Genomic DNA, 27,922 nt, shown 5'->3' on the forward strand with positions numbered 1-27,922 from the left:
AATACTGGCAAGTTTCACCAATTCAACAAGCGTGGTCAAGGCTTCGCAAGTCTTTTCCCTCTTCTTCCCTCTTTATTCAAAAGGACTTACATTGGAAACTGTCTTGGGTGACATGGCAAAAAACGTACAATGCCTCACGAGGCCATGTCACTCTTACAGTTTATAACGTGCCGTGAAGCAGACATATGCAAAACACGAAAAAAGGTGTTTAAAGAGAAACATATTTATAATAATTCTTATGTGCGAACACAAACAGACAAAGGCATGGTATATCTTGCAGCAAACAAGCAATATGGAAATTAGACAGTAGAAAAACAGCTTGCACTTTACATGAAATACAAAACGCGAAGATAAACTTGAGCCAATATTATGAAAACAGAAGACAGTTGACTAAAACTCTCAGTTGGTTACAACTTATTTGCACTACGCTCCGGCAAGAAAACATTCTTTCATACATGTTTTTTTTACGTTGGTGCATGATAATTCCTTCATCTAATTTGCCTAAAATTATAGGATGATTATTTAACAAATTTGACGCCGGTGAAATGCCCCGGTGAAAAGCTCCGGTTGCCTTATGTCAACGCCAAGAAGGAGCATGGGAGACATTGCTACGGCCATCGCAGCAAGCGCACGTGCATGAGACGTGTGGTCGGTCGAGGCCAAGGCCAAGGCCAACCATGCAGCCAGCAGTCGGTCACGATAGCTGGAGGCGCGGCGAAGTTTGTTACCTAGTGCTGGACTTCGTGTTTTACGCCGCGCTTTCCGTGTTAGTTCGTGAAGATCATTTATTAAACTGCGCTTAGTTTACGCCTACGGCTCCCGCTGCTGCTTTTCCTGGAGTTAACTTGATCCTCCCTGTCTCTTTCTCTCTTCCTGGAATTAAAGTGAAGTAGTTCAATGCGCACTAAGAATAATGAAGTGAAATCATAGCGGTAGTTTCTTTATTTCATAGGCTTGTTATACCTGTGAAGGCGACGTGAGGGCAAAGCGCAAGGAATCTCAAAGGGGTGCGTTAAGGCAAACCACTTTCGCGATGGGTGACCGCAGCAGGATTACGTGTCTACGAGCAGTGGCCGCGCGAGATACTTGTGACGTCGGCTATAGAGAGTGTTCAGGTTTTAGTTTCATCGAGAAGCCAGCCGGCACCTTCCCACAGCTGCGGGATGTCCGTACCTTCCATCTCGCGTAGGAACCTCTCCTCCAGTCTTCGTGACTGCTCCGGCGAGAAGTAGTTGCGCCAGTCTCCCACGGTGCCTTTCCTGACGAACTGCAGCGCGAACTCCTTCTTCATGCTGCTGACGCTCGAGTTCTCCAGAACCGTCCTCATCTTGTCCTCGTCGCGCGCCAGTTCGTCGGCGATGCCGGCGTCTACGAAGCGCGTTATCTTCAGCACCGATCCGCTTACGTCCGCGTGCATGCCTTCGTAGGTGAGGAAGAGTACGTTGGGCTCGTTCCGCTTGGAGTACCACGAGCGCAGGCTCTCGTAGTAGCTGCCGAAGTCGGTGCGTCCGTCCAGGAAGATCTCGAAGTATTCGTCAAAGGTGCCGTCTTGGAACCTGCAGGTGAGATGACAAGCGGGTAACATAATTTAGACATGAATATACGTGTATACGTGTATATAATACGTGCTCAAAACTGCTAGTCCAACGGCTGAAGATACAGGACTTGCCTCTAACTCGTATCTTTCTGCCGAGGTCGACTGCGCTCGAATTTACCTTACGCCTCCCAATGTGTTGTGGTGTGTTTTAGAGAGGTATCTTCATTTAAACAGAAAGATGCAGCAGTTTCACCCGAAAGGCGGACCACTGATAGTGATAACAAGGTATTAGGCAACGAAACGAAGTAAGATTAGGAGTTTTATCAGTCGTATAAGTTACACTGAACAGTCGCTCACTAATTAAATTAACAAACACGGTGTTACGGGCGCACATGCAATGAACATATTTCACTTGATCGCGAACACTCGCTGACTCAACGCCGGCTTGATGAAGAGGGCAGCCAAATGGGAGCCAACGCTCGGATCGCCCAACCATGGCACCCGCCGTAGATTAACTGCAAGATAGGGCGCGCAGGCAGCGTATGCGCTCAGCCGCGCGGACACTCAGCGCAGCCCCGGCCGTGCTGGAGGAGGAGACGCAGGCTCATCTATCCCTTCAGTGCAGGCTTGATCACGATATCGCGCTTACCTCACTACCGCCCCACTCCCCTCACTCCAGTTTCATCCTTGAGCGAGCGGGCACGATAGTCCATCATCGTTCTCGTTCTCGACTGACCCTATCGCGCTTTCTCTAGCACTGCCAGCACACAGCGCGCGCGCGGGGAGCGATGGGATCGTATCGCACTTAAGGCCCAACGACTGGCATGCGTCGGTACGCTTCGGCACGCACCGACAAGCGAACGCGTTGCTTCCTTTCGTTCAGAGGAAAAGGGCATGCGACCACTGGACAGAAGCTCTGACGTGCGCCGACGCTCGCTCCTCGGCTGCGGCGCACTGTTGCTGGACCATTTTGTCTTCAATCGTCCAAGTCCGACCTAAAACAGCCTGCTGTAAACAAAGCTTGAAACAATAAGTTAGTGATCTGTGCGGTCTTCTAGATAGGAAAAACACGTTCGATTAATGAATGTATGCCTGCCGCTACAGTTTCTTTTTACCTTTGAAGTAACGATATCCCACAAGGTATCGACATCAGCCCTCGCGCTCGCGCGTCGTCTGTCTACAAGATAGCTTTGCAAACACCTGCACGACCATGCCAAAAGCTGTTGTGTGATTTCATTTTTGGTAGCTCATTGCGCAGCCAACTATATATGTAAGAATTTGTTAGAAATATTGTCACGTAGTAGTGACGGTGAAAAATGATGCGGAGTCAAGACTGCGAGTTACAAATTTAACTCCTTATTAGACGACCTTGTGCCTAACAAAAGCGACACCCAATCGCAACAACAGCGGCGAGCAATGTCGGCGACCGTCGAGAATCTCATCTGCGGTTCAAGCGCGTAGGCTTTCATATACCAGTCGTCGAAAGTTCCAGCGTATTCGCTGGTGCCCGCGCGCCTTCCAGAAACTACTGCACAATTCGTGTCGCGTATGCAATCAGATTATACAAGGTTCGTCGACAACAGACAACCGACAGAACCATTGATAACATTCGCGAAGAGAGAGAGAGAGAGAATGAAGAGGAAAGGCAGGGAGGTTAACCAGATATGAGTCTCCGGTTTGCTACCCTACACTGGGGATGGGGGATAGGGGTTAGAAAGATGACAGAGAGGAAAAGGCAAAAAAAAAGAAAGAAAAAAAACGAACGCGCACACATGGAGACACACACACCACAGGCGTTCCAGTTAAAGTCGTTCACACAGGCCGGTAGATCGCAAGAAGCGCAAAAGCGCTTGCACGGCCTTCTTCTGTGACGGTAGGTCCTTGCGATGTTGCAGGATTCTTTTTTCGGACAGCGGTTGGTCGTCCAGTTGGTCAAGTTCGTGGCTAAGGCATGCCCTCTGTGGACTGTACTGCGGGCAGGTGCACAAAATATGGCCAATTGATTCTTCATGGCCGCAGTGATCACAGGTTGGGGTGTCGGTCATCCCTATGCGGAAAGCATAGGCTTTAGTAAAGGCAACGCCCAACCAAAGTCGATATAAAAGCGTGGCGTCTCTACGGCGAAGCTGCGATGGCGCTCGAAGACTTAATGTTGGATCAAGTGAGTACAGTCGCGGATTTCTTAAATGTGGCTCATTCCATTGTGACGCGGTGCACTGCCGAGCAAGTAGGCGGAGCTTCCGTGCCGCGTCAGTTCTAGAAAGAGGAATTGGGACGTGGCGCTCCTCAGTATGGGCTGAGCGGGCAGCGTGATCCGCCCGTTCATTGCCGATAATCCCGCAGTGACTTGGAAGCCACTGAAAGGTTATTTCGTGGCCTGCATCACTTATATGGTGTAATGTCTCTGTAATAAGGAAAATTAGTTGTTCGTGCGGTCCGCGTCGTAAAGGTGACAGTAGAGACTGCAGTGCCGCCTTCGAATCGCAAAATATTGTCCATTTGTGTGGCGGTTCATCACCAATGTGATGAAGAGCAGTAAAGAGCGCTGCGAGCTCTGCTGCCGTCGATGTTGTCGCGTGGGTCGTCTTAAATTTGATTGTTGTAGCTGTCGCTGGTATGACGATTGCCGCCGCGGAGCTGCTTGGAAGGACAGATCCATCAGTGTAAATATGCGTAGAGACACGGTAGTTCTCGTACAAATATAGTAGCGTGAGCTGTCTAAGGGCTGGTGATGAGAGATCAGCTTTTTTCGAGATACCAGGTATTGCGAGGTTGATTTTTGGCTGAGCGAGGCACCATGGAGGGATCGAAGGTCTCGCAGCCGGAGTGAAACAAGTTGGCAATGATTCGTCATATGCAGTTATCGTTTGGCTGAAAGATGTGTGTGGCCTGTCCGCTGGTAGAGAGGCTAAATGGTGACGAGGAGTCCTGGCTAGATGCCTTATATGGGTCCTGAGTACTTCAATTTCAATGTGGGTCTTGACAAGGTGGTCTCTAGCGATTGCTATCGTAGCCACTGTTGAAGCACTCTGAGGCAGGCCTAGACAGATCCGGAGCACTTGACCTTGAAGACTTTGTATTGTGCGTAGATTCGTTTTGCCTGTGTTGTTTATTGCTGGCAAGCTGTATCGCAGAAATCCCAGAAAAAGCACCCTGTACAGTTGTAACATGGCACAAGGCGACATTCCCCAGGTCTTGCCAGCGAAAAACTTGAACAGGTGGCAGATGCCTGTCAACCGTTTTTTCACGTAAGATATGTGTGGGCTCCATGACAAGTCCCTGTCGATTATGACACCTAAAAACTTGTACGATCGGACCCGTCGTATTATTTGGCCATTTATCGTTACACTGTAGTTTGCCATGGGTTTGCGCGTAAATGGCACTAGGGCGCATTTCTCGGAGGAAATTTCCAGGCCTCGATCACGGAGGTAGATAGCAGTTTGTGTCACGGCTTTCTGGATTCTCGCTCGCAGCTGTAGGCGTGTTACTGCAGATGTCCATATGCAGATGTCATCCGCGTACATTGATACCCTGACTGTGGCTGGCACGTGCTCAAGGAGAGCAATTATTGTTAGCGAAACTTCCGATACGTGCAGGCGCGTCCTGCGCCGAGCGGTAACGTTTAACACTTGTTAGCCGGTGAAATATGGTCTCCGGATACACATAAGAAAGCATCCGTGTCAGTATAATTATGCTTGTTGGTGCATGAAAGAAGCGCGAAAAAGTGGGTTCTGAGAAGATCAGCAACATAAATTTAAACACCTGTAGCACTCACAAAAAATCATCTAGAATAGCTAAAATTTACGTAATTCGTAGCTTAAGCCTCCTCTCGAATCTTGATTCTGTCAAATCTTGCCCATGGAGCACCTCATTTATTATTCTAGGTTGTACTGAACCATCAAAACCGCATCGGCAGGCCTTCACATTCAACCTATTGTTAGAAAAAATTTCACTGTGTAAAGGCCATGTTCTATTGTAACTGGTTTCAACTAAAGGGGCTTTAGTTTCAACATGTAAAGTCTGTATTTCTCGACATTAATGAAATGGCATACCGTCAGATAATAGAAGCTTGAAAATCGGAGGGTTTTAACAGGTGTATTTCGTTTCGCTTTGCGAAGTCTTACTATAGAAGCACTTAAGAGAATGTATGGGGGCATCTATTTAACATAATATAGGAAATATATATACATAAACAGGTTATTTTCCCAATTTATTCACTTCAAATCACCACAAGAAAAAAAAAACATGTCTATTGTTTTCAGCCTACTATGATGTTTTGACTGAGAAACACATTCAATTTGTTCTGTGAGGCACGTAATAATTGCTGTGGCATATTATTTTATTGCACAACACTGGATACGGTAGCTAAGCGTTGTTAAGACTCAGAAGAAATTAATAGCACAATGCATATGATCAGACACATAGCATTTTATTGCACTTCCTTAATTCATGCTTCTTTAATTGCACAAAACCTACCAGAAAGGGAAGGGCCCGAACAGTCTTTATGAGGCTGCCTCCGAGAAAGTAGGTAGGACGCGCATCAGTTTTGTTGTGGCTGATACTTATGGCAGTACTTTTTGCAGTGCCACTACAAGGTTTGTTATTGTAGGCCCAGACGTTCACCTTTACGGAACGTATTTATTTTAAGCGCGTATGCATTACAGCACCATATTGTTGCAGTGGAAGTGTTAAATTGTTAGTGAAGCACATTCTGCGAATATGCATTAGGAACTTGGCGTTGAGTTGATCTTTTCCCTGACTGCAATTTATAGTATCGCAGCGAGGAACCTTTTAGTGGAAGCTGAAGAGATTTGGGCAGTTTAAGCATACCGACTGCACAAAGCACTGATGACACCTTTTCACCTTCCCCGCAATGCACTCGCACTATCTGCTCTCTCCATAAAAAAAAAATCAGAAGCCAATACAGTTTCATTGACTCAGTATGTGCTGCTTCCCAAGCAGGCATCGAAGCAATCCTGGTATACACGGCTGCATACATAGACCTTGCATGATGCAGGTCCTCCTATGCATTGCACACGGTGCACATATTGCAAAGAGATCATTTCTTTTTCCAATGCTCAAGTATAAGGACACACTGACTCAAACATGACTGCGCTGTGTCATGTTTCCTTCATTGCGTCAGCGTTCTTGAGTGCTGCACAAGCGTCTTATTCCCAACTAGCATATGCAATTGAAAAAAAGTGAGTTGAAGGAGCACTGTGAACTTGTATTGATGTGGATTATTATTTGTTTTGCACACATATACACATATACACAGGTAACAGGAAAGGGAAAGCGAGGAGCAGGCTGGCAACTGCCACCGGAAGGGGCACAACGCCTGCCTACTCTTCTGAAGGGAGGCGACAGCAACACAGAAACGGAAGATCGGAAGGAGGGGAGGAAAAAGGAAAAAGGAAAGGAGAGCAACAGGACAAATCTAAAGACCAAAGTAGAACACTGCAACAGGACAAATCTAAAGACTAAAGTAGAACTCTGCAGCCGGAGTTAAAGTGACGCCGCGTCGAACAGCCTCCACAATTATCAACCACGTCCATGGCTAGTTCGCTATGCGGCTGATTGTGTTCTCCACGATGAGACGCCAAGTGAAGCTGCACGTAATCACCGTTTCACGTAATCACCTGCACGTAATCACCGGTTCACAATATACACTACAAGGTGTTTGAACCCGCCACCTCCCATCTTCGAAGGAAGAACCGTTAGGGTACAGTACTGATCACACACAGTAGGGCCGGTCACTAAAGGTCACGCTACAACTGAATGTCGAATGTTCATGCTACAAACGTAAACCTAAGTTAGTTAGGTCTATAAAGGTTAGTAGGGCGCGATGGGCCTGATCACGTTTAGATGCACAGCCACTGGGGTATAAACATTCCTCGAGTGTCGCACACCGCAGGCCAAGGAGATGATAGTTTCTCACTAGTGACATGCGCTGCGCACTGAAAGCGGGACACTCAAGTATAAGGTGCTGAAGTGTCTCGTAACAGCCACAAGACGTACACAATGAACTTTCCGCACGCCCTTGTCTGTATAAACGTTCGTGCACGTTCACGCAACCAACCCTCAGCTTGAGTAGTTGTGCTCTAGCGCGACGAGGCAAGCCTCGACCACGAACACGGGGCGGGAACGTTCCATTTGCGACGCGCTGATCTGGATGTTGCTAGAGTAGGTGGCGACGAATCAGCAGACGAGCGTCATCAAGCTTGCACGTAATTTCTGGGCAGTCACAGTTGTTATGAACGCAACTTGAAGCGAGCCATGCCGAATAGAATAACGCACTGCCAGCTGAAACGGAAGGCGCTGCTGATGACTTTGGCTTTCGAAAGTTATCTTTGCCATTGAAAACAGCGCAGTCCTCGCTCGTTAAACCTCAGTTACCTGAGACCACACGAAACACGCCGCGGTTCACCACTCGAAGTTCCATGCGGTTAATTCACCACACCACACACCACACGAAGTCAGGAGTGCCATAATTTAAATCGCCGCAGCGCCAAACGGAACTGAAAGTTCATTTCCTTCGACAGAGTTTTTTTCAGCTGGACTCGTTCACTCGCCAGTTACGAACTCGATGGACGCGCTAGGTGTACGCATAACGTAAACAACAACGGCGGTAGACGGGTGCTGATTATCTAGACTGCGAAGTTCAGAAGCATGTTTCCATTCGTTTCGAGCACGACAAAATACACATACACCACAGACTTCGCGGCAATCGTAATTAGGTTGGATGTTGTAGTGGACGATCGCACTGATACCGGTGGGACCCAGTCGGCAGGTTGGGTTTGTCGGCGTCGTTCGAAGTCGGTTCGGATCCACGTAGCACTGCCACAACCCACGGTCATCGGTCTTGTCGCTGTCGGCCCACTATCACAACAGTGTCTTTAAGGAACACTGTCGCGCACGTCGTGCTCCCAAAGAACTCGGACGATCGTTGGCGTCGACGTCTTCGCAGCAGTGGCCATCACAGGCATATATTTTCACAAATCGGATTCCCATGATTGTAATTTGCAAACCCACCATACTTACTGCCATCAACTTGGCAGGGTACGATCCATTTCTTCCATCGACGTGCGAAGAGTGCAGCAAACTTGTCGTATACATCTGAAAGAATTTTATGTATGCCCACCATGCAGTAAAACCACATGATAACAATCAATATGTATGCCCACGTGTAAGAAATGAACAAGTGTCATTCACCCTCATTGGTGTCTACATATCACCGTCAGGTCGATTTGAACGTGACAGACTTCGAGATATATTGTTGCGTACCAGTGGTCCTTGGATTATAAGAGGAGATTTCAATGCCCATTACTTATTGTGGGGTAGGTCGGCAATCAATTCCATAGACAGGAATCTGGTGTCATTCACCTCTGGTCACGACCTTTGTGTCATGAATGATGACAGTCCTAGATAGCTGCAAGGTCTTAAGTACAGCAGTTGCATGGATTTGACTTTGGTATCACTATGCTTCTGTTCGCAAGTTCAGTAGTTTTCAGACATAGAAACACATGGAAGTGACCCCATCCCTACATATTTGCGGATCATGAAGCTAAACAATTCTACCTCGTCGAATGCAGTACGAAGAATCTAATGGACTAAATTTAGCAGGCACGTACCCAGGATTTTTTTTCGGGGGGGGGGGCACCACCTTCATCATCATCATCATCATCATCATCATCCTGTTTTATGTCCACTGCAGGACGAAGGCCTCGCCCAGCGATCTCCAATTACCCCTGTCCTGCGCCAACCGATTCCATTGAGCGCCCGCGAATTTCCTAATTTCATCGCTCCACCTAGTGTTCTATCGTCCTCGATTGCGTTTACCTTCTCTTGGAGCCCATTCTGTAACCCTAATGGTCCAACGGTTATCTAACCGGCGCATTAGATGACCTGCCCAGCTACATTTTTTCCCCTTGATGTCAATTAGAATATCGTCTATAGCCGTTTGATCTCTGATCCAAACCGCTCTCTTTCTCTCTTAACGTTATGCCTAGCAATCTTCCTTCGATCGCTCTTTGCGTGGTCCTTAACTTGCTCTCCAGTCTCTGCCCCATATGCACTGGCGAAATGCACTGGGAAATGCACTGGCAAATGCATTGGCACTGGACATATTGCACTGGCAAAATGCACTGATTGCGCACCTTACTTTTCAATAATAATGGTAAGCTTCAAGTCAGGAGCTGGAAATGTCTGCCGTATGCGATCCAACCTATTTTTATTCTTCTGTGAATTTCCTTGTCACGATCAGGGTTCCCTCTGATTAATTGACCTAGGTAAACGTACTCCTTCACAGTCTCTAGTGGCCGACTAGCCATCCTGATCTCTTGTTCCTTTGCCCAACTATTTATCATTATCTTCATCTTCTGCATAATAATATTCAACTCCACTCTTACACTCTCTCTGTTAAGGTCTCCAATCATTTGTTGTAACTCGTCTGCATTGTTGTTGAATAGAACCATGTCATCGGCAAACTGAAGGTTGCTCAGATATTTGCCGTCGATCTTTACTCCTAAGCCTTCCCAGTTTAAAAGCTTGAATTCTTCTAAGCACGCAGAAAATAGCTTTGGAGAAATTGTGTCTCCCTGTGTGACCCCTTTCTCTATAGGTATCTGCCTGCTTTTCTTGTGTAGAATTAAGCTAGCTGTAGAACCTCGTAGATATTCTAACGCGAAAGACGAGTCAGCAAGACGAGAAACCATTTGCAGATTATATTTACAACAACGGTTGCAGCGCTGACCGGTTAGATTCACAGCGCGAGCCCAGTTCGTTCTTCCTTCTCTTTTCTGGAGTGATGGCGCCTACGCGCCTCGTTCAAACAAACAGATACCTCACGCATGTAGCAATATTTTCCAAGCTTTTTACGTAAGCGTTCTGTACTCCTTGATTACGTAGTGCCTCTACGATTGCTGGTATCTCTATTGAATCAAATGCCTTTTCGTAATCTATATAAGCCACATAGAGAGGCTTATTGTACTCTGCAGATTTCGCGATAACCTGGTTGATGACATGGATGTGATCCATTGTAATGTATCTCTTCCTGAAGCCAGCCTGTTCCCTTGGTTGACAAAATCCAGTGTTAATCTTATTCTATTGGAGATTATTTTGGTAAATATATTATATAATACTGGGAGCAAGGTAATGGTCCCATAATTGTTCAATTCTTTAACGTGTCCTTTTTTTGTGGATTAGTATAATGTCTGCATTCTTCCAGTTTTCTGGGACCCTTGCAGTCGATAGACACTTCGTATAAAGAGCCGCCAGTTTTCCAAGCATTAGGTCTCCTCCATCTTTGATTAAATCGACTGTTATTCAACCTTATCCTGCCGCTCTTCATCGTTTCATGTCTTGCAGGGCCCTTCTGACCTCATCGCTAGTTATAGGAGAGTTTCTGTATCCTGTTCATTACTGTTTCTATGTGAACTATCGTGACTCCTCTGGGTACTGTGTACAGGTCAGCTTAGAATTTTTCCGCTGATTTTACTATATCTTCGAGATTGCTGATGAGATTATCCTTCTTATCTTTTAGTGCATACATCATGGTTTGTCCTATTCCAGGTTTCTTTTTTACTGATTTCAGGCGGCGTTCATTTTTTACGGCTTCTTCAGTCTTTCTCATGTTATAGTTTCGAATATCAGTTATTTTCGCCTTGTTGATCAGTTTTGAAAGTTCTGCGAATTGCGTAACGCTGTGCGGCCGCCAGTCCCATACAACCGCGTAGAGCGCAGGACTCTGCGATTCTAGACGTACTGCGCTCACTGCGAAAGGTTAGAAAAACACCCACATAAGCACAGCAGAGAAGTGGCTACGTGAGGCGGTTCGACCGACAACTGTAGAAGCGTCATTCAAAACAAGTAATCGTTCTCCACTTCCGGCGGCCTTTTCTCTACCTCCTTTTGAAATAAAAAGATGTTGATCCATAAATATTCTAATAAATAAGGTTAACTTTTTTATTATTCGCTTTTGCTTGCAGTTTGGTTGTTGCCTTGGCTCTACCTTAGTAGATCGCTTAATTTGTCAACTCCTTGCGATTTTTGTTTCCAGTTGCCAATTTTGCACGAAAAGTGCTATACAGTTAGGGAAAAACAGATGAGGTAACGGGCGACAGTCATCTTGCTTATGGGTTTAAGGGTTATTGCAGGGTTTCATGATGGACGCTCTTTCACATTATTTTATTTCCCACCTTATCTAACCCATATCACTTGTATATGGTTCCGGGCATCCGCCAGCGTCGGGGCGAGCCGTAACTCAAGGAAACAATGAAGCAAAGTGATAAGTTAAACGCAATTGACGTTTTCTCCGGCCGCAACTCGTTCCATGAGAGTACAGACCAGCTGAGTAACAGCCGTATCCCTCTCATGGTCCCAGGATCAGCCTAAACAAAGAAGGTTGAACTAACAAAAGCAACAGCTATGCGCGTGATGGTTGAATAGATGGTGACAACTGAACGCATCTCGAGTTAATCGCGCGGGTGCGGAATCTACGAGAAAACTGTCCTTCACATTACAAGAGATGCCGATAACTACCGCCATCTAAAAGGAGTGAAAAAGGCAGCATAATGCTGGCCGATGAACAGCTGCGAAGTCTCAACATTGCTCTGGCGGCGCTTTAGGAATGTGTGAGGAGTGGTGGCATAGGTGGGGGAGGGTATGCCACTTGATTTCGGGGGGGGGGGGGGGGGGGGGGGCGGGCCCCCCCGGGCCCCCCCGGCCCCCCCTTCCCCCTGGGTACGTGCCTGAAATTTAGGCTACACATGGGAAATGCATGCAGAGAAGACCTTGGCCGCAGCCTAGAGGATACCATCACAGAGGCAATGAGGGAAGCTTCATGCCTCCCAACGTTGAGAGCGAATCGTTACCCAATTTGACGTAGAACTAGAGAGGTTAACTGCACTTCGACGACTAGCTGAAAGGAGATACAGGCGCACGAAGGCAGTTTGTGACCTGAGAATGGCACGTAGAATTCTGAAGAAAACGCAGCGTCGTTTGGACAAATTACAGGATCAACGCTTGAAGTCCTTTTGCGAATCACTGGACCCTCGTAAACTACTGCCACACATTTGGAGGACTGTTCGTGGCCTGCGCCTATTCCTATTCCTTCCTTTCCTGCGCCTGAACCTATTCTCTTTAACCTAGCTATGGCTGGCCTTGCTGCAATGTTACCCAAGACAATTCGCCTATCAATGTACGTTGATGATCTTTGTCTTTGGTCTTCTGCGGTGACTCGTCTTCAAGTGCGCGCTAGAATTAAGCAGGCAGCCACCCTAACCTGTTCGTATCATCGCAAACAAGGCCTTAGTGTGTCTATCGAAAAATGCGCGTTAAGCGCGTCTATGTGCAAACCCATGGCACCGTATCATGTTTCTCTGAATGGCCAGGCTATCAAATATCAGAAGTCTCACCGCTTCTTAGGCGTGATTATTGAAAGGAACCTTTCATAGAGCCCCCACTGCATCGACCTGAAGCGGCGACGAATTTCGATTGTACATATAATGAGGTTGCTGTGCGGAAAAACCTGGGGCACATCGGCACGGTCCACGCTGCAGCTGTACAGAGCACTGTTTCTGGGATTTATACGGTACAGCTTGCCGGTTTTGGCGAACACTTGTAAAAAAAAAACATTCGTACTCTCGAAAGTTTGCAAGGCCAGGCTCTACGGACATGTCTTGGACTACCAAAATGCGCCTCGACTTATGCAGCAATCATGATTGCTAGAGACTACTTGGCTCCAACACGTATATCGATTGACAGCCTTAGTGCACATATTCGACATCTGTGTCGCACAGCCAGTCACTGTATTGCTGCTTTGCCAGCATAAAGACCTCAAGCCATGTTCTCCAATATTGTTGCGACACATCAAGTCTACCTTCCGTCGGGCTTTACACCAGCAGCAAGACAACTGTTACCCCTCTGGCTCCTACGAAAGCCACAAGCACGCCTCACGATTCCGTGAATTACGAAGAAGACCCGTGATTCGACAGTGGCTCTACGTCAGTTCACACTATCGTTATCGAATGGGGCATATGAACAAAGAAAGCACATATACACCGATGGCTCTATCTGAGCCATCTGCTCTACAGGCGCTGTTTTCTTCCCGGCCTCACAACTCCCAATTACATTCAAAGTATCCCATATAACGACTTCTAAGGCAACAGAACTTGCCGCCCTACGTGCCGCTGTTAATTACATCACACAAGGAAAACCCCGAAAGTGAAGGCAGCCCTTCAGAGTCAGCAGTCTGCATGAAGAACTGATGTTTGAGACTAGAGAGGTTCTCCATCAGGCCCTCATGAATGGACAGGACATCATCTTCCGATGGCTTCTGGGGCACTGTTGTATCGTCGGAAATGACCTTGCTGATGATGCCGCCCGGTCAGCCCTAAAGAAACCCTCACACTTTCTATACCCTTATCAGGGACAGATGCTGTGAGGAGCCTTCGTTTTCTTGCTCAAACCAAGACAGAACCTTCGTGGAGCGCCCCGATTTTCTCCAACTGCCATCTCCATTGGCTGGATCCTACATTGAAGCTGCAGATTCCATCGAACTTCTCCCGCCATGATGCAACTTTACTGTGCCGCCTCTGGTTAGGGGTGGCTTTTAAGAAAGCCTACTCATTCCTTATTGGAATGTCTGACACACCGATCTCTGACTAGTGCAGCTGTGAAGAGACGAGCTTGTGCTTTTGTAATCTCTATGACAACGAACGTGACGTTCTTCAGGGGGGTTAAATCGATTAGATAACAGACAATTTTCAGAGACTAAAATGCTCGGACCATAGCCCCACGCGTCGCAGGCTTACAAACCGACGCGGGCACTGCTACGTTTCATGAAAGCGACTGGCCTCAGTGACCGATTATAGGCGTGAAGTTCTGGACATCCGCACGTATTCACACCGATAGTGCCTTCTTCCCTCTCTCTCCTTTCCTTTCTTCCCTTAAGCACCTTCCCCTGTGTATGGTGGCAAACCGGACGTGCATCTAGTTGACCTCCCTACCTTTTCTTCCTTCCATTTCGTCCTCCTCCTTTTATTTTAATCGCACCGGAAGTACGATGTCCATCGGCGCATGCGACGGCAATCGCAGTCGCTGTGCCGACCGACTCACCTCCGCTGCGTCGTCTGCTACGCTGATGCTTCGTATCTGTACGCCTGCACCAAATCGACACCGACAGTGCGTGTAGCAAAATTATGAAACAGCCCGGCACCTTTCCAGCACCTTTTGAAATAAACGGCGCGGTTCAGCGGGCGCCATTGCTGCACTGTTGAAATGAACGGTGGGGTGCAGCCCCTCGTGAACTGGTTGAGGTGGTGCAGGCGAATCGAAAGTACTTCATATAGGGAACCAAAGCGCCGCATAAGCGCAGGCCTGTTTGCAGCGGCTGCTGTGAATTGTGCCCACGTGTCACCCACACGCTGCTTTGCAGCGAGGCAATCGCGCCACACTTCGCTCCGTTTGCAACGTGCCGCACGAGACAGATTGTGCCCGCCAGCCAATATATTGCGAAATGAAAACACGTATGCAGCTGCACTCAAATTTCGTATTAGGGAGTATCGTTATCGTCACAGAATTTTTGGAAACAATGAACCTTAAATGTGTCGCGGACTTAGTACCCTAACTGCACCTGTATTAACCCTTGCTTTGAACGGTAATTAACTATACAATTACATAACGTTATTGGCTTGCCATAGTGGCACAGTGGCAACGCACCATCCCGCTACGTCATGTAAAACACGTGTAACAATACGAAAAGTAGGCAAATGGCCTGTTTTATGTAGGTGAAACAGTTGAAGACATGTTAAAGAAAAACACATAAAAATTGTGCAGTGAAGTTAGCTAGTTGCATCCCTTCATTTGAATGATTGCATGCATTAAGATTAAGCAGTTCTTCCAGGTGCTAATCAAGTGTGAGAAATATCGTTTCTAATAAGTTTGTGACCACATTTATTAGTGTGTAAACTCAGAGCGACACTGCCTTTATAAGTAGTGAAGTACCATGCTACTTGCAAGAACATTTCATCCTGGGATATTAGAAGAAATTTCTACATTTCAAGTATACACAACATGCAGTTTATTCAATAATGGACCACAAGGAGCTTTTTTGCAATGGCACTCATTTATTAAAAATTTTGCCTACATAGAGGCAAGAAAACACAAATGTTTGGACAACGAAAGTGATCTTAATTTATTCACCGGCCACTGTGGTTATGGCATTCTGCTGCTAACACAAAGTAAGGGGTTGAATTGGTAGCCGTGGCAGTCGCATTTCGATGGGAGCCACAGGTAAAAGAAAGCTCTTGCACTTAGATTTATTTCAGAATCATTTATTAAACTCTTAAATTTCCAAGGGCTATTGCATAAGGGGGCATGTATATGCAAAATCTAACCAGCAATACTACCATCAACCGAAAGCAAAGAGCACCATTGTAAACCAAGCATCTTTCAGATACTTCGAATGTGGAAAACATTCATTGCTTTAATACGTATTGTTCAATAGCGCTGCACAAATAAGCATGATAAGGCATATTAAGTACTCTATCAAGTAGCTGGTTCCACAGATGTATATATGTCAAAAGACACGAATGCATGCTCAGACTACATCATGCACACAGCAGAAGGAAAACATTTTTTAAGAGCTGTCTCTTCTGGCAGATATAAGTGGGCGATAAGCAGCAGTATCTTTGTTGGAGGGCGCTGTGTAATAGCGCTTATGAAAGAATGGAGAGTACTGTAATATCCTGTTCGGCATCCAGATTCGGTTTCGAATGGTTATGATCACTGGCGCCACTCCGCACCTAACGCTGTAAGTGTGCCCTGGTGTATATCCTCTCCCCTCTCCGGAATAAACTCATTCCTTGTCTGGTCGCCGACTCCAGCAGTCTGGCTTTTCTTTTGCGGCGTTTCGCGCCAGGCCATTAGGCCTCATGTCATAGGTCCCGCGTCTGGCTGCCCCATCGAAGTTACTACAAGTACCTGTCAGCAAAACTTTGTAGAGAGAGCCTCCTTTACAGCAGACACTGCCTAGTGCGATGTAAAAGGAAAGAATTAAATGGCACCCGTCCTGGAGGCTTAGTGGCTATGGTATCGGGCTGCTGAGCACAAAGTAGTGGAATGTAATTCCCGCCGCCACGGCCACATTTAAACGGGGGCAAACTGCGTAAGCACCCGTGTACTGTACATTGAGTGCAGAAACCGAGGTTGCATAAATTCAGAGTCCCTTACAACGGCGTGCTTCATGATCAGATCGGGGTTCTGGCACGTAAAACCCCAGAATTTAAACAAATTTTCATTGAAGAATAAGACGAATTGCTTTGTTTTGTAAAGATCTCAAATGATGTGCCAGGATAATTGAATGAGAATTTCCATTATGTATGCATATTCAAGCTCCGAGCTAATTAAAGTCTTGTAAGCAACTCATTTACTGTCACTGTTAAGAGGAACACAAAAGGCGGCGGAGGGAACCCAATGTAGAGCTGGCAAGCTGTTAAGTATCACATGACAAACAGGTGACATGAACATCCAAATATCTGTAAAAGGAACAGTATTGACACGCTAGTCCTGGAGGGCTTTTCCTTGCAGCAAAAGAGTTCTGTGCTTGCTAGTCGAAATAGTCATACTTATAAGCCACACCAATTAGTTTATCCAGGTTGTGCTCTAAAGTACTGTCAGATGGCAACTCGACTTGCCTATAAATCACACAATAATCGAAAAAGCGATGTGCGCTACATGATATACAATTGCACCAATATCTTAGTTTGTATATGTCACACAATCATCAATAAACTGATTCACAGTAGCCATGTAAATACCACAGGGCAGATTATTCACGTATAGGCAAAACAATAACCATTTCTGCGCGAGGAACTCTTTGATGCACGGGAACATGACAGGATGATCAGCTGCTGCTTAGAATGTATTGAAAATGGCTTCAAAGAAGCGCTGCTCTCTAGGTGATCACAGTCCAGCTATCCTGATGATTATGGCAATTCCTTTCATTTCAAAACTGAAGCGTTTCTGCTTTACCTTGCCGAGGGCTTTAACACAAACATGTGGCGTGTAGACGTCTACAACAGAATGTGTAATAGAATGTAAGTCAGTAAAAAGATTGAATTTCACAACGAAAATTACACTCCACGTTGAGCAATCACACACCGATAACTTGCGGCTTCCTTCAAGAGCAAACGTGGACTTTATAGTTGGTGCTTGCTGCTGCGTTTGACACACGCATATGGCTAGGAGCAGGTGAAGATGCGCAATCTCGACCAATACACACGCTTCCTTTCTTCAGAGGGAACTTCTATATGTATTCACAGCACAGGCGCCGCGATGAACGAAGCAGGCTAGCGCTAAGATTGAATTTCACAACAGAAATTACATTCGACGTTCAGTAATCAACACATATGAACTGCGGCTTCCTCCAGGAGCAGCCGTTTGCTTTGGGTTGGTGCTTCCTGCTGCGTTTGGTGCGAGAATATGGCTACATGGCTACAAGGAGGCACCGCTTATGCGCAATCACGAGCATGTATACACACATCATTTCTTCATGATATGACGCTGAGCACGGGCAGAGCGAGGATCTCATTGCGCTGACAGGATGACTTTGCTGCAGCAGAGTACTGCATACGCGGTGAGGATGGCTGTATGTGCTTGTTGATAGGTCATCTTGTAACTTGCTTTAATACAGGTAGAACGACACGGACATAGAACACACATGAGACAACACACAGCCCTAAACAACCATCTGGGAACAGCTGTTTACGCCCGCAGTGTCCCACAAAATCTCGCAGCACGAAGCCCAGAGCGTCGCACCAGTTGCATTGTTGAAATGCCAATCATGTGGAATAGCTCCTCTCAAAGTCGCATTGCGACACGTGCGATTGATGCGATTTCTTTTTCGCTGCAGTCACAGCATGTGAAACAGGCTTAAGCGTTATTTTTATTAGAGGCTTTTTTTCTTTCTTTCGTAAAGTAATATACTCACTTGTAGGCTGGTATGGTTTTGGTGTGGTGGTAGAAGGACACGCAGCAGTCTTTCGGGTTTCTTATCACGTAGATGTACTTGGCCTCCTCTGAAAAAGGCACCAGCTGGAACGGCAGGTGCGTGATCACGATACGAGGCCTGGCGCACTTCTCGATATCATCGAGCCCGAGCATCTCCAGGAAGGTGGATCCCGGTGTCACGCCCCTGCAGACTTGGTAGGCGGCCATCAGGATGCCCTGGACCCAATGGGTGCCACACTTTGGGAAGGTGTCAAGGACCACGTCTCCCGGTTCGGGCCGGTACCGAAGACCGCTGCGATACACTTCTTCGGAGAAGGAGCCCGGAAGTCTGTGGCCATCCACGATCTTGCAGTAAGGCCTCTCTCGTTCGATCATCGTGCTTGTATCCCGGACTTGCGTTCGAAAAGGCGTGAGCGGGAAAAAAACGCAAAAGAAAATTAGGCAAACTCAACTCCACGTGACACCTAAGAAATATGAATCATGCTTAGTTTTGTTGAGAAGGCTTGTACTGAATCATAGAAGTGTTCTGCAGCAAACGGTTATTGTTCTGGCGAGGGGTGCATCCTATGGGACTGCCTGTCTTTTTTAGAGCGCAGCTTTTAGGCGCCCATTGTTGCGGCTAGCGTCGTAACTCGTAACCAGAATGAACGAGCACAGCGAAAGTTGAAAAAGAATGAGCAGCGTCGCGGAAGATGAAAGACGGTGATGAAAGACGGAGGAGGGTGTGGTGAAAGCGTAAGAAGAAAAGTGTAGTGCCACGCAAGACGGGCTGTGCGGCAACAATGCCTACGAGATGGCACCAGAATAGCGTGCGTCGTCTGTATGGAAACGAAGCGCTGCATGAGCGCAGGTCTGCCTGCGGCGGCAACTCAATCGCGCCCACGCGTCACCTACGCGCTGTCACTCGCGATCTCCCGATTAGCGAGGTAGTCGCGTCACACTTCTCTCCATTTGCAACATGCCGCACGAGACAGATTGTCTGCGCCAGTGAATACATCGCGAAATGAAAACACGTATAGAGCTGCGCTCAAATTTCGCATTAGGGAGTATCGTAATCGTCGGTGAATTTCTTTTTAATTCTGGCGTTTTATGTGCCAGAAGCACGACGTAATTATGAGCCACGCCGTCGTGGGACACCGAATTAATTTTGACCACCTGGGTATCTTTGACGTGCAGCAAGTGCACAGCGCGCGCGCACACGCACGCACGCACGCACGCACGCACGCACGCACGCACGCACGCACGCACGCACGCACGCACGCACGCACGCACGCACGCACGCACGCACGCACGCACGCACGCACGCACGCACACATTGCAAAAGATACGAAATACAGGTACGAAAGAAACAAGAATAGACGAGGAGAACGAAGAGCTTTAGAGGCCTGACTGCGCTACGATCACGCTACAATCATCGTCCATCTCCTGTAAACAAAACCATTTCTTCACAACTCTTCGTAAAAGTTGTGGTGGAAGGTGCGCGGCAATCGACACCCGAAGACGGAGGCTGAACCCCAAGTTCTTCGATGGAGCCGTCGCCTTGCTGGACTCCCACCGAATCCACCGGAGTTGAATATGTCCTACGATGCAGAAGAACAATGGCCCATTCCAACTGCTGTGCCGACCAGTTCAGTTCAACAACTGACAGATGCGCGTCCCTTCGCCAGAAGATCGGACGAAGACTTCGAGGAATGGCTCATCCATTACTACCGGGTGAGTGCCGCCAACAAGTGGAACAGCGCTTCTCAGCTTTCGAACGTCATGTCTTTTGTAACAGACACTGCGTTGGTGCGGTTCGACCATCCCGAGGAAACGTTCATAACATGGGGCAGATTTGATTCGTAAATCAAAGAGTGATTCGGCGACTCCGCGACGAAAAAGGAAATGGCAGAACAGACGCTACTGCAACGCGCGCAAGTGCCAGGCGAAACCTGCACGACCTACATTGAGGCAGTAATAATGCTGTGTAGGTTGGTGGCCTCTGAGATGTCTGAGGAAGACAAAGTCGGGCACATCATAAAAGGATTTGCTGAAGATGTTTACAGTTTCCTCATTGCAAAAGACACCCTGGCTTCCGTCGCCGACATCATTCGGCACTGTCACACTTTCGAGCAACTGAAGGTATAACGCCGAAGTTTGGCAGGCTAGCCAATGTGACGACAGTTGCAAGCGTAGATAGCAACCAGCCCCTCGATCTTGCATCAACGATTCGACAAATAGTTCGGGGAGAGCTCAGCCTGCACACGCAAGTGACACACCCAGGCACTCATAGCTTCCACCTACCACCAGATTTCGAGCCAAACGTGGCATCCTTTTCCCCGTATCCTGCGGCGAAGGGCACTGAGGATTATGAACTCGCGCCCCGACAGCAGCCACGTCTCTACGACAGAGACCCTACTTATGACGCTCGGCCACAATGAGAACAGCCGAGTTTTTACCCCCGAGGCACTGTGACTTCTGTCAGGCCGCGGCAAGAACAGCACCAGCCCTACTACCACGACGTGACTTATGACCGATATAACGGATTTCAGCGAGCAGCAGAGACACGTTATCCACATGACAACAAACTTTCTCGCAGCCCGCAGCAGCCTAGCATTCGTTTCGAGGAAGATGCTGTGAACTGCGACCCTCCCGTGCGCTACAACTGCGGTTACACAGGCCATATAGCTCGGTATTGTCGCTAAAGCCGTCAATCACGAAGCACAGCACCGATGTTCTCGCCACCCGGAACCCGTACTTCATATGAATTGCGGACAACCGATTTGCTTCCAGTGGACCGCTTCTCGCACGAGACCAGACGCAGCGATCCGCCAGCATCTGAGCGGAGTTTGACGCCACCAAGTAACCGTCCCCGTCGCTCTCCGTCCCCTCGGTGCCGTTCTTCCCCACCGCCGCCGGGAAACAAGCATCCGCGGGCAATGGAGGTGAAGTCGCCGGACGGTCTTTGCAAGAAGTACCTCTGCCTGTTGTGATGCTCAAAAACAAAGTGAATGCGTCGATTGACGGAATACCGACCATGGCGTTAGTGGGGCGACTGTGTCTGTGATGAGCCTCGCTTTCAAAAACCGTCTAGGCCACAAAGTTATGTTTTCTTGGAACGATGGTATTACCTTTCGTGGAGTAGGCGGCGAGTGGCTTCATCCCCTTGGTGTTTGTGCTGTGAGTGTTTTGTTGGCTGGGAGAGTGTTTCTGTCGGAATTTCTTGTTCTTTCTCGTTGTTCGCTCGATGTTATTCTCGGTATCAATTTTCTTGAACAACGCGGCGCTTCCGTGGACTGTGGTTGTGGCGAAATGTCGTTGAACGAGTTATTTATATCAACACATTCCGAACAAAGCTCGCGTGGTGAAGACAGGGACACAGACACACTCAGTGTTATTGATGAAGTGATTGCACTATCGTGGTGCCTGACGCCCGTTCGTGTTTCTGCAACTACTGTTGATGCTGATTGTGTTGACCTTGTAGTTAGGCTTCTCTGCATCAACTGAGCTAAAGATATACTTGTGACCTGCTCTGTCGTGTGCATGACGAAAGGAGTCGCCACATTGTGGGCGCTGAACTGTTCCGCCACGCCGGTTGTCCTTCCTCGCGGTATGAAAATCGCTCTCTTCGATGAAGCCGCATGTAGCTCAATAGCGGCACTAACTGCGGACGTCTCCACAGCTTGCTCTCCTGGCAATAATCGCCATTCTGAAGAGCTAATGCTTGGCATGATCAGCAAGGCTCTTTGTACATCGGAACGGCAAGCACTGCTGCATGTCTGATAGGCATGAGGCTGCGTTTGACTTCACGCATGGAGATGCACCCCTTCATTTACCGTTGTCCCGCGCTCGTCACAAAATAAATACCGGCTCAGCACACCCCATCCGCCGAAGCCCTACCGTGTGTCATCCTTCGAGCGCAAAGCTATTGCGGAGCAAATCAAGGAGATGATGAAGTAAGGTGTCGTTCAAGAGTCGTCTAGTACATGGGCAGCCTCAGTAACCTTGGTCCTAAAAAAAAAGATTGCTCCTGGAGATTCTGCGTGGATTACAGACGTCTAAACGCACTGCTGAAGAAGGATGTCTAACCGCTACCGCGAATTGATGACGTCATTGATTGCTTGCACACTGCTTCTTATTTCTCAACACTTGATTTGCGATCGGGGTATTGGCAATTACCTATTGACCCTGCCGACAAGGAAAATACCGCTTTCATGACTCCAGAGGGCCTATTCGAATTTAAGGTTATGCCTTTTGGCCTTTGCGATGCTCCTGCCATCTTCGAAAGATTCATGGACACAGTACTACATGGTCTAAAGTGGGAGATATGCATGAGCTACCTCGATGATGTTGTAATCTTTGGCCGCACGTTTGAAGAACATAACGAACGCCTCAGCCTTGTTCTCGACTGCATCGAGAAAGCTGGACTGTCTCTAAACTAAAATAAATGTCGGTTTGGCGAACGTCCAACACTGGTCCTGGGACACTTAGTCGACAAGGATGGCGTTAGACCCGATCCTCATAAGATCGAAGCGGTGAGCTCCTTCAAGCCACCGCAGCCCGCACAAGAACTTCGCTCATTCATTGTTCATTCATATGTTCGTATTTTCGTCGTTTTGTTCCCCAGTTTGCCAGCATCGTTTACCCGTTGACAAGTATTTTGCGACAAGATGTGGCCTTCAATTGGACACCAGAGTGTGACGAATCATTCTCTCAATTGAAGTTTATGCTAACGTCAGCGCCTCTCTTGCGTCACTTTGATCCATCTTGCCCGACTGAAGTTCACACTCATGCTAGTGGAATCGTGATAGGAGCGGTGCTTGTACAACGTAACAGTGGCGCAGAACATGCTGTCGCATATGCCAGCCGTTGCCTCAGCGAATGTGAACGCAATTATACGGTTACGGAACAGGAATTCCTGGCAGCTGTTTTCGCCGTACAGAAGTTTCGGTGTTGGCTTTACGGTTGGCAATTCAAGATTATCACCGACCATCATTCTTTATGCTGGCTGGTCGGTTTGCGTGAACCCTCTGGTCACCTAGCACGTTGGGCGCTGCGCCTCTAAATATATGACTGTGTGGTATCGTTCAAGAGTCGCCGTCGTCACGCTGACGCAGACTACCTCTCTCGGATTCCTCTTGAGGCTACCGACTGCGATGCTGAGAATTTTGACGATTCTCTCGCTGCTGTTACATCTACGTCCCCTGACGCGGCAGACTTTCAGCTAGAACAACAGAATGATCTTACCCACGATCCGCTTTTTGTCGTCGTCCGTACTTCTCAAGGCAGCGGTCGCTTTACTCTCCGTGATAAGTTTCTCTACGCAACTAATTACTCCGGGCATGGAGCGCGTTTTCTGCTTGTTGTCCCAGAGTCTCCGCTCCGACGTTCTACGTGCCATGCATGACGATGTGACATCCGGTCATTTCGGCTTCGTATGAACGCTACACCGCACGCAGGAGCGCTTTTACTGGCCCAAGATGCACGAAACAATCAAGCGGTATGTCGCTAGCTGTGAAACGTGCCAACGTCACAAGCGACGCCGTTCGAGCAAGTAGGCATTGACCTTTTGGGTCCATTACCGTTATCTAGCAAGAACCATTGTACAATTGTCTGCGTAGACCATCTTACACCGTTATGCACAAACTATAGCCATACCCTCTTCCACCGCTGCCTGCGTGGTGGTCTTCCTGCTGCGTTCCGTGGTCCTTCGTCATGGCCCACCACGTGTGATCATCAGCGACCGTGGTCGCTAGTTCACTGCTGATGCTATTGAGGGGTTACTTTGTTTGTGCACTTCCCAGTTCCATCGTTCCACGCCGTATCATCCACAGACCAATGGCCTCGTTGAAAGGACAAACAGAACGATGACCAACATGCCATGTACATCTGCTCCAATCATAAGAACTGGGATGACGTGCTGACCTTCATCACTTACGCATACAACACGGCGAAACACGAAACCACGAACTATAGCCCATTTTGTCTCCTGTATGCAAGGTTACCGCGAAGCCCTCTCGACACTTTCTTGCCCTTCATTCTGCCCAATGACGATTCTGTATCGAAGACTTTGTGTCTCGCCGAAGAAGCCCGTCGAATAGCTCGTCTTCGTACTCTGGCTTTGCAAAGTCGCCTGAAAGGGCGATACCACGACCGTCATGTACAAGTATCGTTCGAAAAAGGTGACTTGGTCCTTCTTTAGACACCGCAACGCAAGCGTGGATTGTGCCAAAAGCTCTTATCACAGTATTCAGGCCCATTTGTAGTTGTAGACCGCCTGTGCGAACTCACTTACGTAATAGCTCGCGTCCTGTACAATGGTCGGCGATCAAGCAGAACTCAGCTGACTCATATTGCTCGCCTGAAGCCTTTCTACCCTGCTTGTCAATCCTGACTCGCCCCACGGGCTTCGTCTGCTTGCGGGGAAACATAACGGATACGAAAGGCAGGTACAAAAGAAAGAAAAGTAGACGAGGAGAAGAGATTTGGAGGCTGGCCTGGGCTACGATCACGCTACGATCATCTTCCATTTGATGTAAATAAAACAATTTCTTCACATTACGAAGACTTCTTCGTAGCAATATATATATATATATATATATATATATATATATATATATATATATATATATATATATATATATATATATATATTCGAGAAAACATAATTCTGTTAGCCGGGAACTGCAGCACACAGCCCTTTTCCTGTTGCCGTTTGTTTGAGGTCCATCCGTATTCTTGTTGGCTGATTCACCTGGCGCAAGTGCATTATTGGACTAATTGATTTTCTCAAAGTAAAATGTGTCTCAAGATTGGTAAAGTATGGCTTACGCACAGCATACATACATGATAGCATCCCGTTGTAATTCAAATATACGAGAAAACAGAATATATTTTTGGGGAACTCAAACATAATGCCGTTTTCCAGGTGCCGTTTCAGGTCCGACCTCATTTTTGTAGGCCCTCTGCTTGGCGCAAGTGCGTTATTGAACTAATTTAATTCTCAAAGTAAACTGTGCCAAAAATGTGTAAAGTGCTACTTACACACAACCTACATACATGATAGTATCTCGTAGTAGCACGACTATGCGAGAAAACATAATTCTATTACGTGGGAACTCAAACACAAAAAACCCATTTCCAGCTGCCGTGGCGGTACCATTGTTGGACAATGTTTGCTATAATGCCGACTACTGTCGTTGCGCACGCTGTGCGACAGATGCAATGAGCAGCGCGCCCACGCATCGAGGACATATGATCAGAAAAATTTATTTTCCGACACACGGGGGGCTCATACAGCTCAGAGCAACGTTGCTGTGAAGTTAGTACATTGGAGGCCTACTCTGCGCTCATACTACCTAAACAATGACATTCGTTTACAACCGTACCAACTACACGCAAACAGTTCATAAAGATACAGGGGTGTTACTAACACCGAGATCAAGAAGTGGCCGCAGTTCGGCCCTTTAGAATAAACAAATTAGAACAATTCAACATCAAAAAACACCACAGATATTCTAACCTCGCCTTCCGCTGGAACTACAAATGGGCAGGACCAGTGCCACAGGAACTCAACTTCGCCGTGTGTTACCAATTGGGTCTCAAGGAAGCTTAAAATCCTGAAGTGAGCCATCAAAGGCCACCGCAGCCGCAGGCGACGGCGACTGCCAACCGCCCTGCAACGGTTGCGCCAAAGGACATATTCCCCGACTGCGAGGACCAACTTTCCGAAGGCGCCTCGGGGACAAAGGCCCCTGGCGTAATAATGGGCCACGCATAAAATGAGCATGCATCGGTGCACGAGATGCCAGAATGTCCTGGCTATATACCACACAACTTGCAACGGCGTGAGCCGCCGTCTCCCTGTTTCCGCACTTGGGGCACCTCGCGTGTTGGATTATCCCTCAGAGCTGTAGGCGTTCTTGTGTTGGCAGGATTCTCCATGCCCTTTCCCACTGCATGTGTGCTAGCTTTTGGAGGAGCCTGGAATTCCAACCACGGAAACGTCGGAGTCAGGCTAGTCATGGCGGACCGAGCGGATACGAGTATTTCGCAGAGCTGCGCTGGCGCTACTTCCCTTGGCTTTACCTCGGGTCGACGGCTCTGAGTTCCCGGAAGAGCGAGATGACTGGCCTGTGATACTGCGCGTGTTTTCAGCAGTCATGTACAGACGGGTTCTCTAATGCTCGGGAGATTAGTACCCTCCGAAGTGGACTTAGGAAATACAAAGCGAGCGGCTTTACAGGTGCCCCTACGTCATCTACGACTGTCATGAATGTCTTGGGGACGAAGACGAAGGGACTGCGAGCCAGAACGCTATTTTCTAGCTCAACTACTTTCGCCTGATTTATGTGTATATCACGGGGCTCTCATGGGCTGTGTATTATGGGCTGTGGCACGGATGCAACTTGACGTCCCCACGCCCCAGCGCATTTTATGAATTTTGACTCTAACCAACCCCTTCTCGTCGCCGACGACCTGTTGGACATAAAAGTGCCCCTTGGAAGGACTATACGGACCCAAGTTTTAAGTCGGTAGGACGATTTTCTCGCCGCTTATTGACCTGTAAAGAGATGAAGCGAGCGTCGGCCCGCTAAGCCTGCCGGTAGTCCTGGCTCGCCTCGGCGAGTCACGGGCTGTCAGGCCTCACAGCGGAGCCCCTAACTCCACGATGGATCCTACTTACCCATTAACGAGCTCGTGCACGGACCGCGACATGGACTAGCGACCGGACGACGACCAATCCAACTCCCTACCCCCGGCCAAATCCAATGATCTCGACGAGCTTACACCGGCGAGCAATGAGGACGACCGGGGCACAACGACTCAGCCCCGGGAGCGCGAGGAATTCGCTGATGACCAGGATCCAAACTGTACAGTGGCCTTGTCACGTCGCTCCCGACAGAAGCAATTTCGACGTGAACGCGAGCGGGCAGCAACGCAGCTGCAAGCCGGGCAAGCTGCGACCCTGAACGCCACCGGCAACGCGTCCTCTACAGCTCGAACGGCAATGCTCGAATGTTTATTCTCTCTCTCTCTCTCTCCCTCTCCACGGTGCCACGCCAGCTGCGACGAAAGCTGCCGCCGCTGCCTTGAAGCGACTTTAAAATCGTAATGCGACCGAAGGCCTAGCCATCAAGGAATACTCCACACATCAAATCTCTCGCGCCATACTGGCCGCCTGCAAATTCCAACCCCACTCCACGGGCAACGACTTCATTGCACGAACCCGACCCATATCTAACATCATCATCGTAAGTACTCCGCACGAAGAGACAGCGCGGGTACTCCGTCGAGTAGACACGCTGGCTCTGGGCGGCAAAGACTACGCGTTCAACACATATGTGGCTGCCCCAGAAGGCACCCTGCGCGGTGTCATCCACGGCGTCGATGCGA

General features: G+C 48.1%; 1 protein-coding gene across 1 annotated transcript; it reads right to left on the minus strand.

The window, feature by feature from the left end:
* Positions 1 to 152: 152 nt before the first annotated feature.
* Positions 153 to 27,382, minus strand: LOC135906911 (sulfotransferase ssu-1-like). Its single transcript, XM_065438541.2, has 3 exons — positions 27,213 to 27,382; positions 18,528 to 18,939; positions 153 to 1,556 (listed from the first exon to the last, which is right to left on the minus strand). The coding sequence occupies exons 1-3, from the start codon at positions 27,214 to 27,216 to the stop codon at positions 1,112 to 1,114; spliced, it is 861 nt and encodes a 286-aa protein (XP_065294613.2). The 5' UTR covers positions 27,217 to 27,382; the 3' UTR covers positions 153 to 1,111.
* Between the last annotated feature and the right edge of the window lie 540 nt (positions 27,383 to 27,922).

The sequence above is a fragment of the Dermacentor albipictus genome, chromosome 5, assembly GCF_038994185.2.
Source record: "Dermacentor albipictus isolate Rhodes 1998 colony chromosome 5, USDA_Dalb.pri_finalv2, whole genome shotgun sequence".
NCBI classification, from domain to species: Eukaryota; Metazoa; Arthropoda; class Arachnida; order Ixodida; family Ixodidae; genus Dermacentor; species Dermacentor albipictus.

Coding starts and splice junctions, on each gene's coding strand:
- LOC135906911 (XM_065438541.2), bottom strand. Junction 1,557..18,527: donor AAAACCATACCAGCCTACAA/GTGAGTATATTA, acceptor TCTCACCTGCAG/GTTCCAAGACGGCACCTTTG.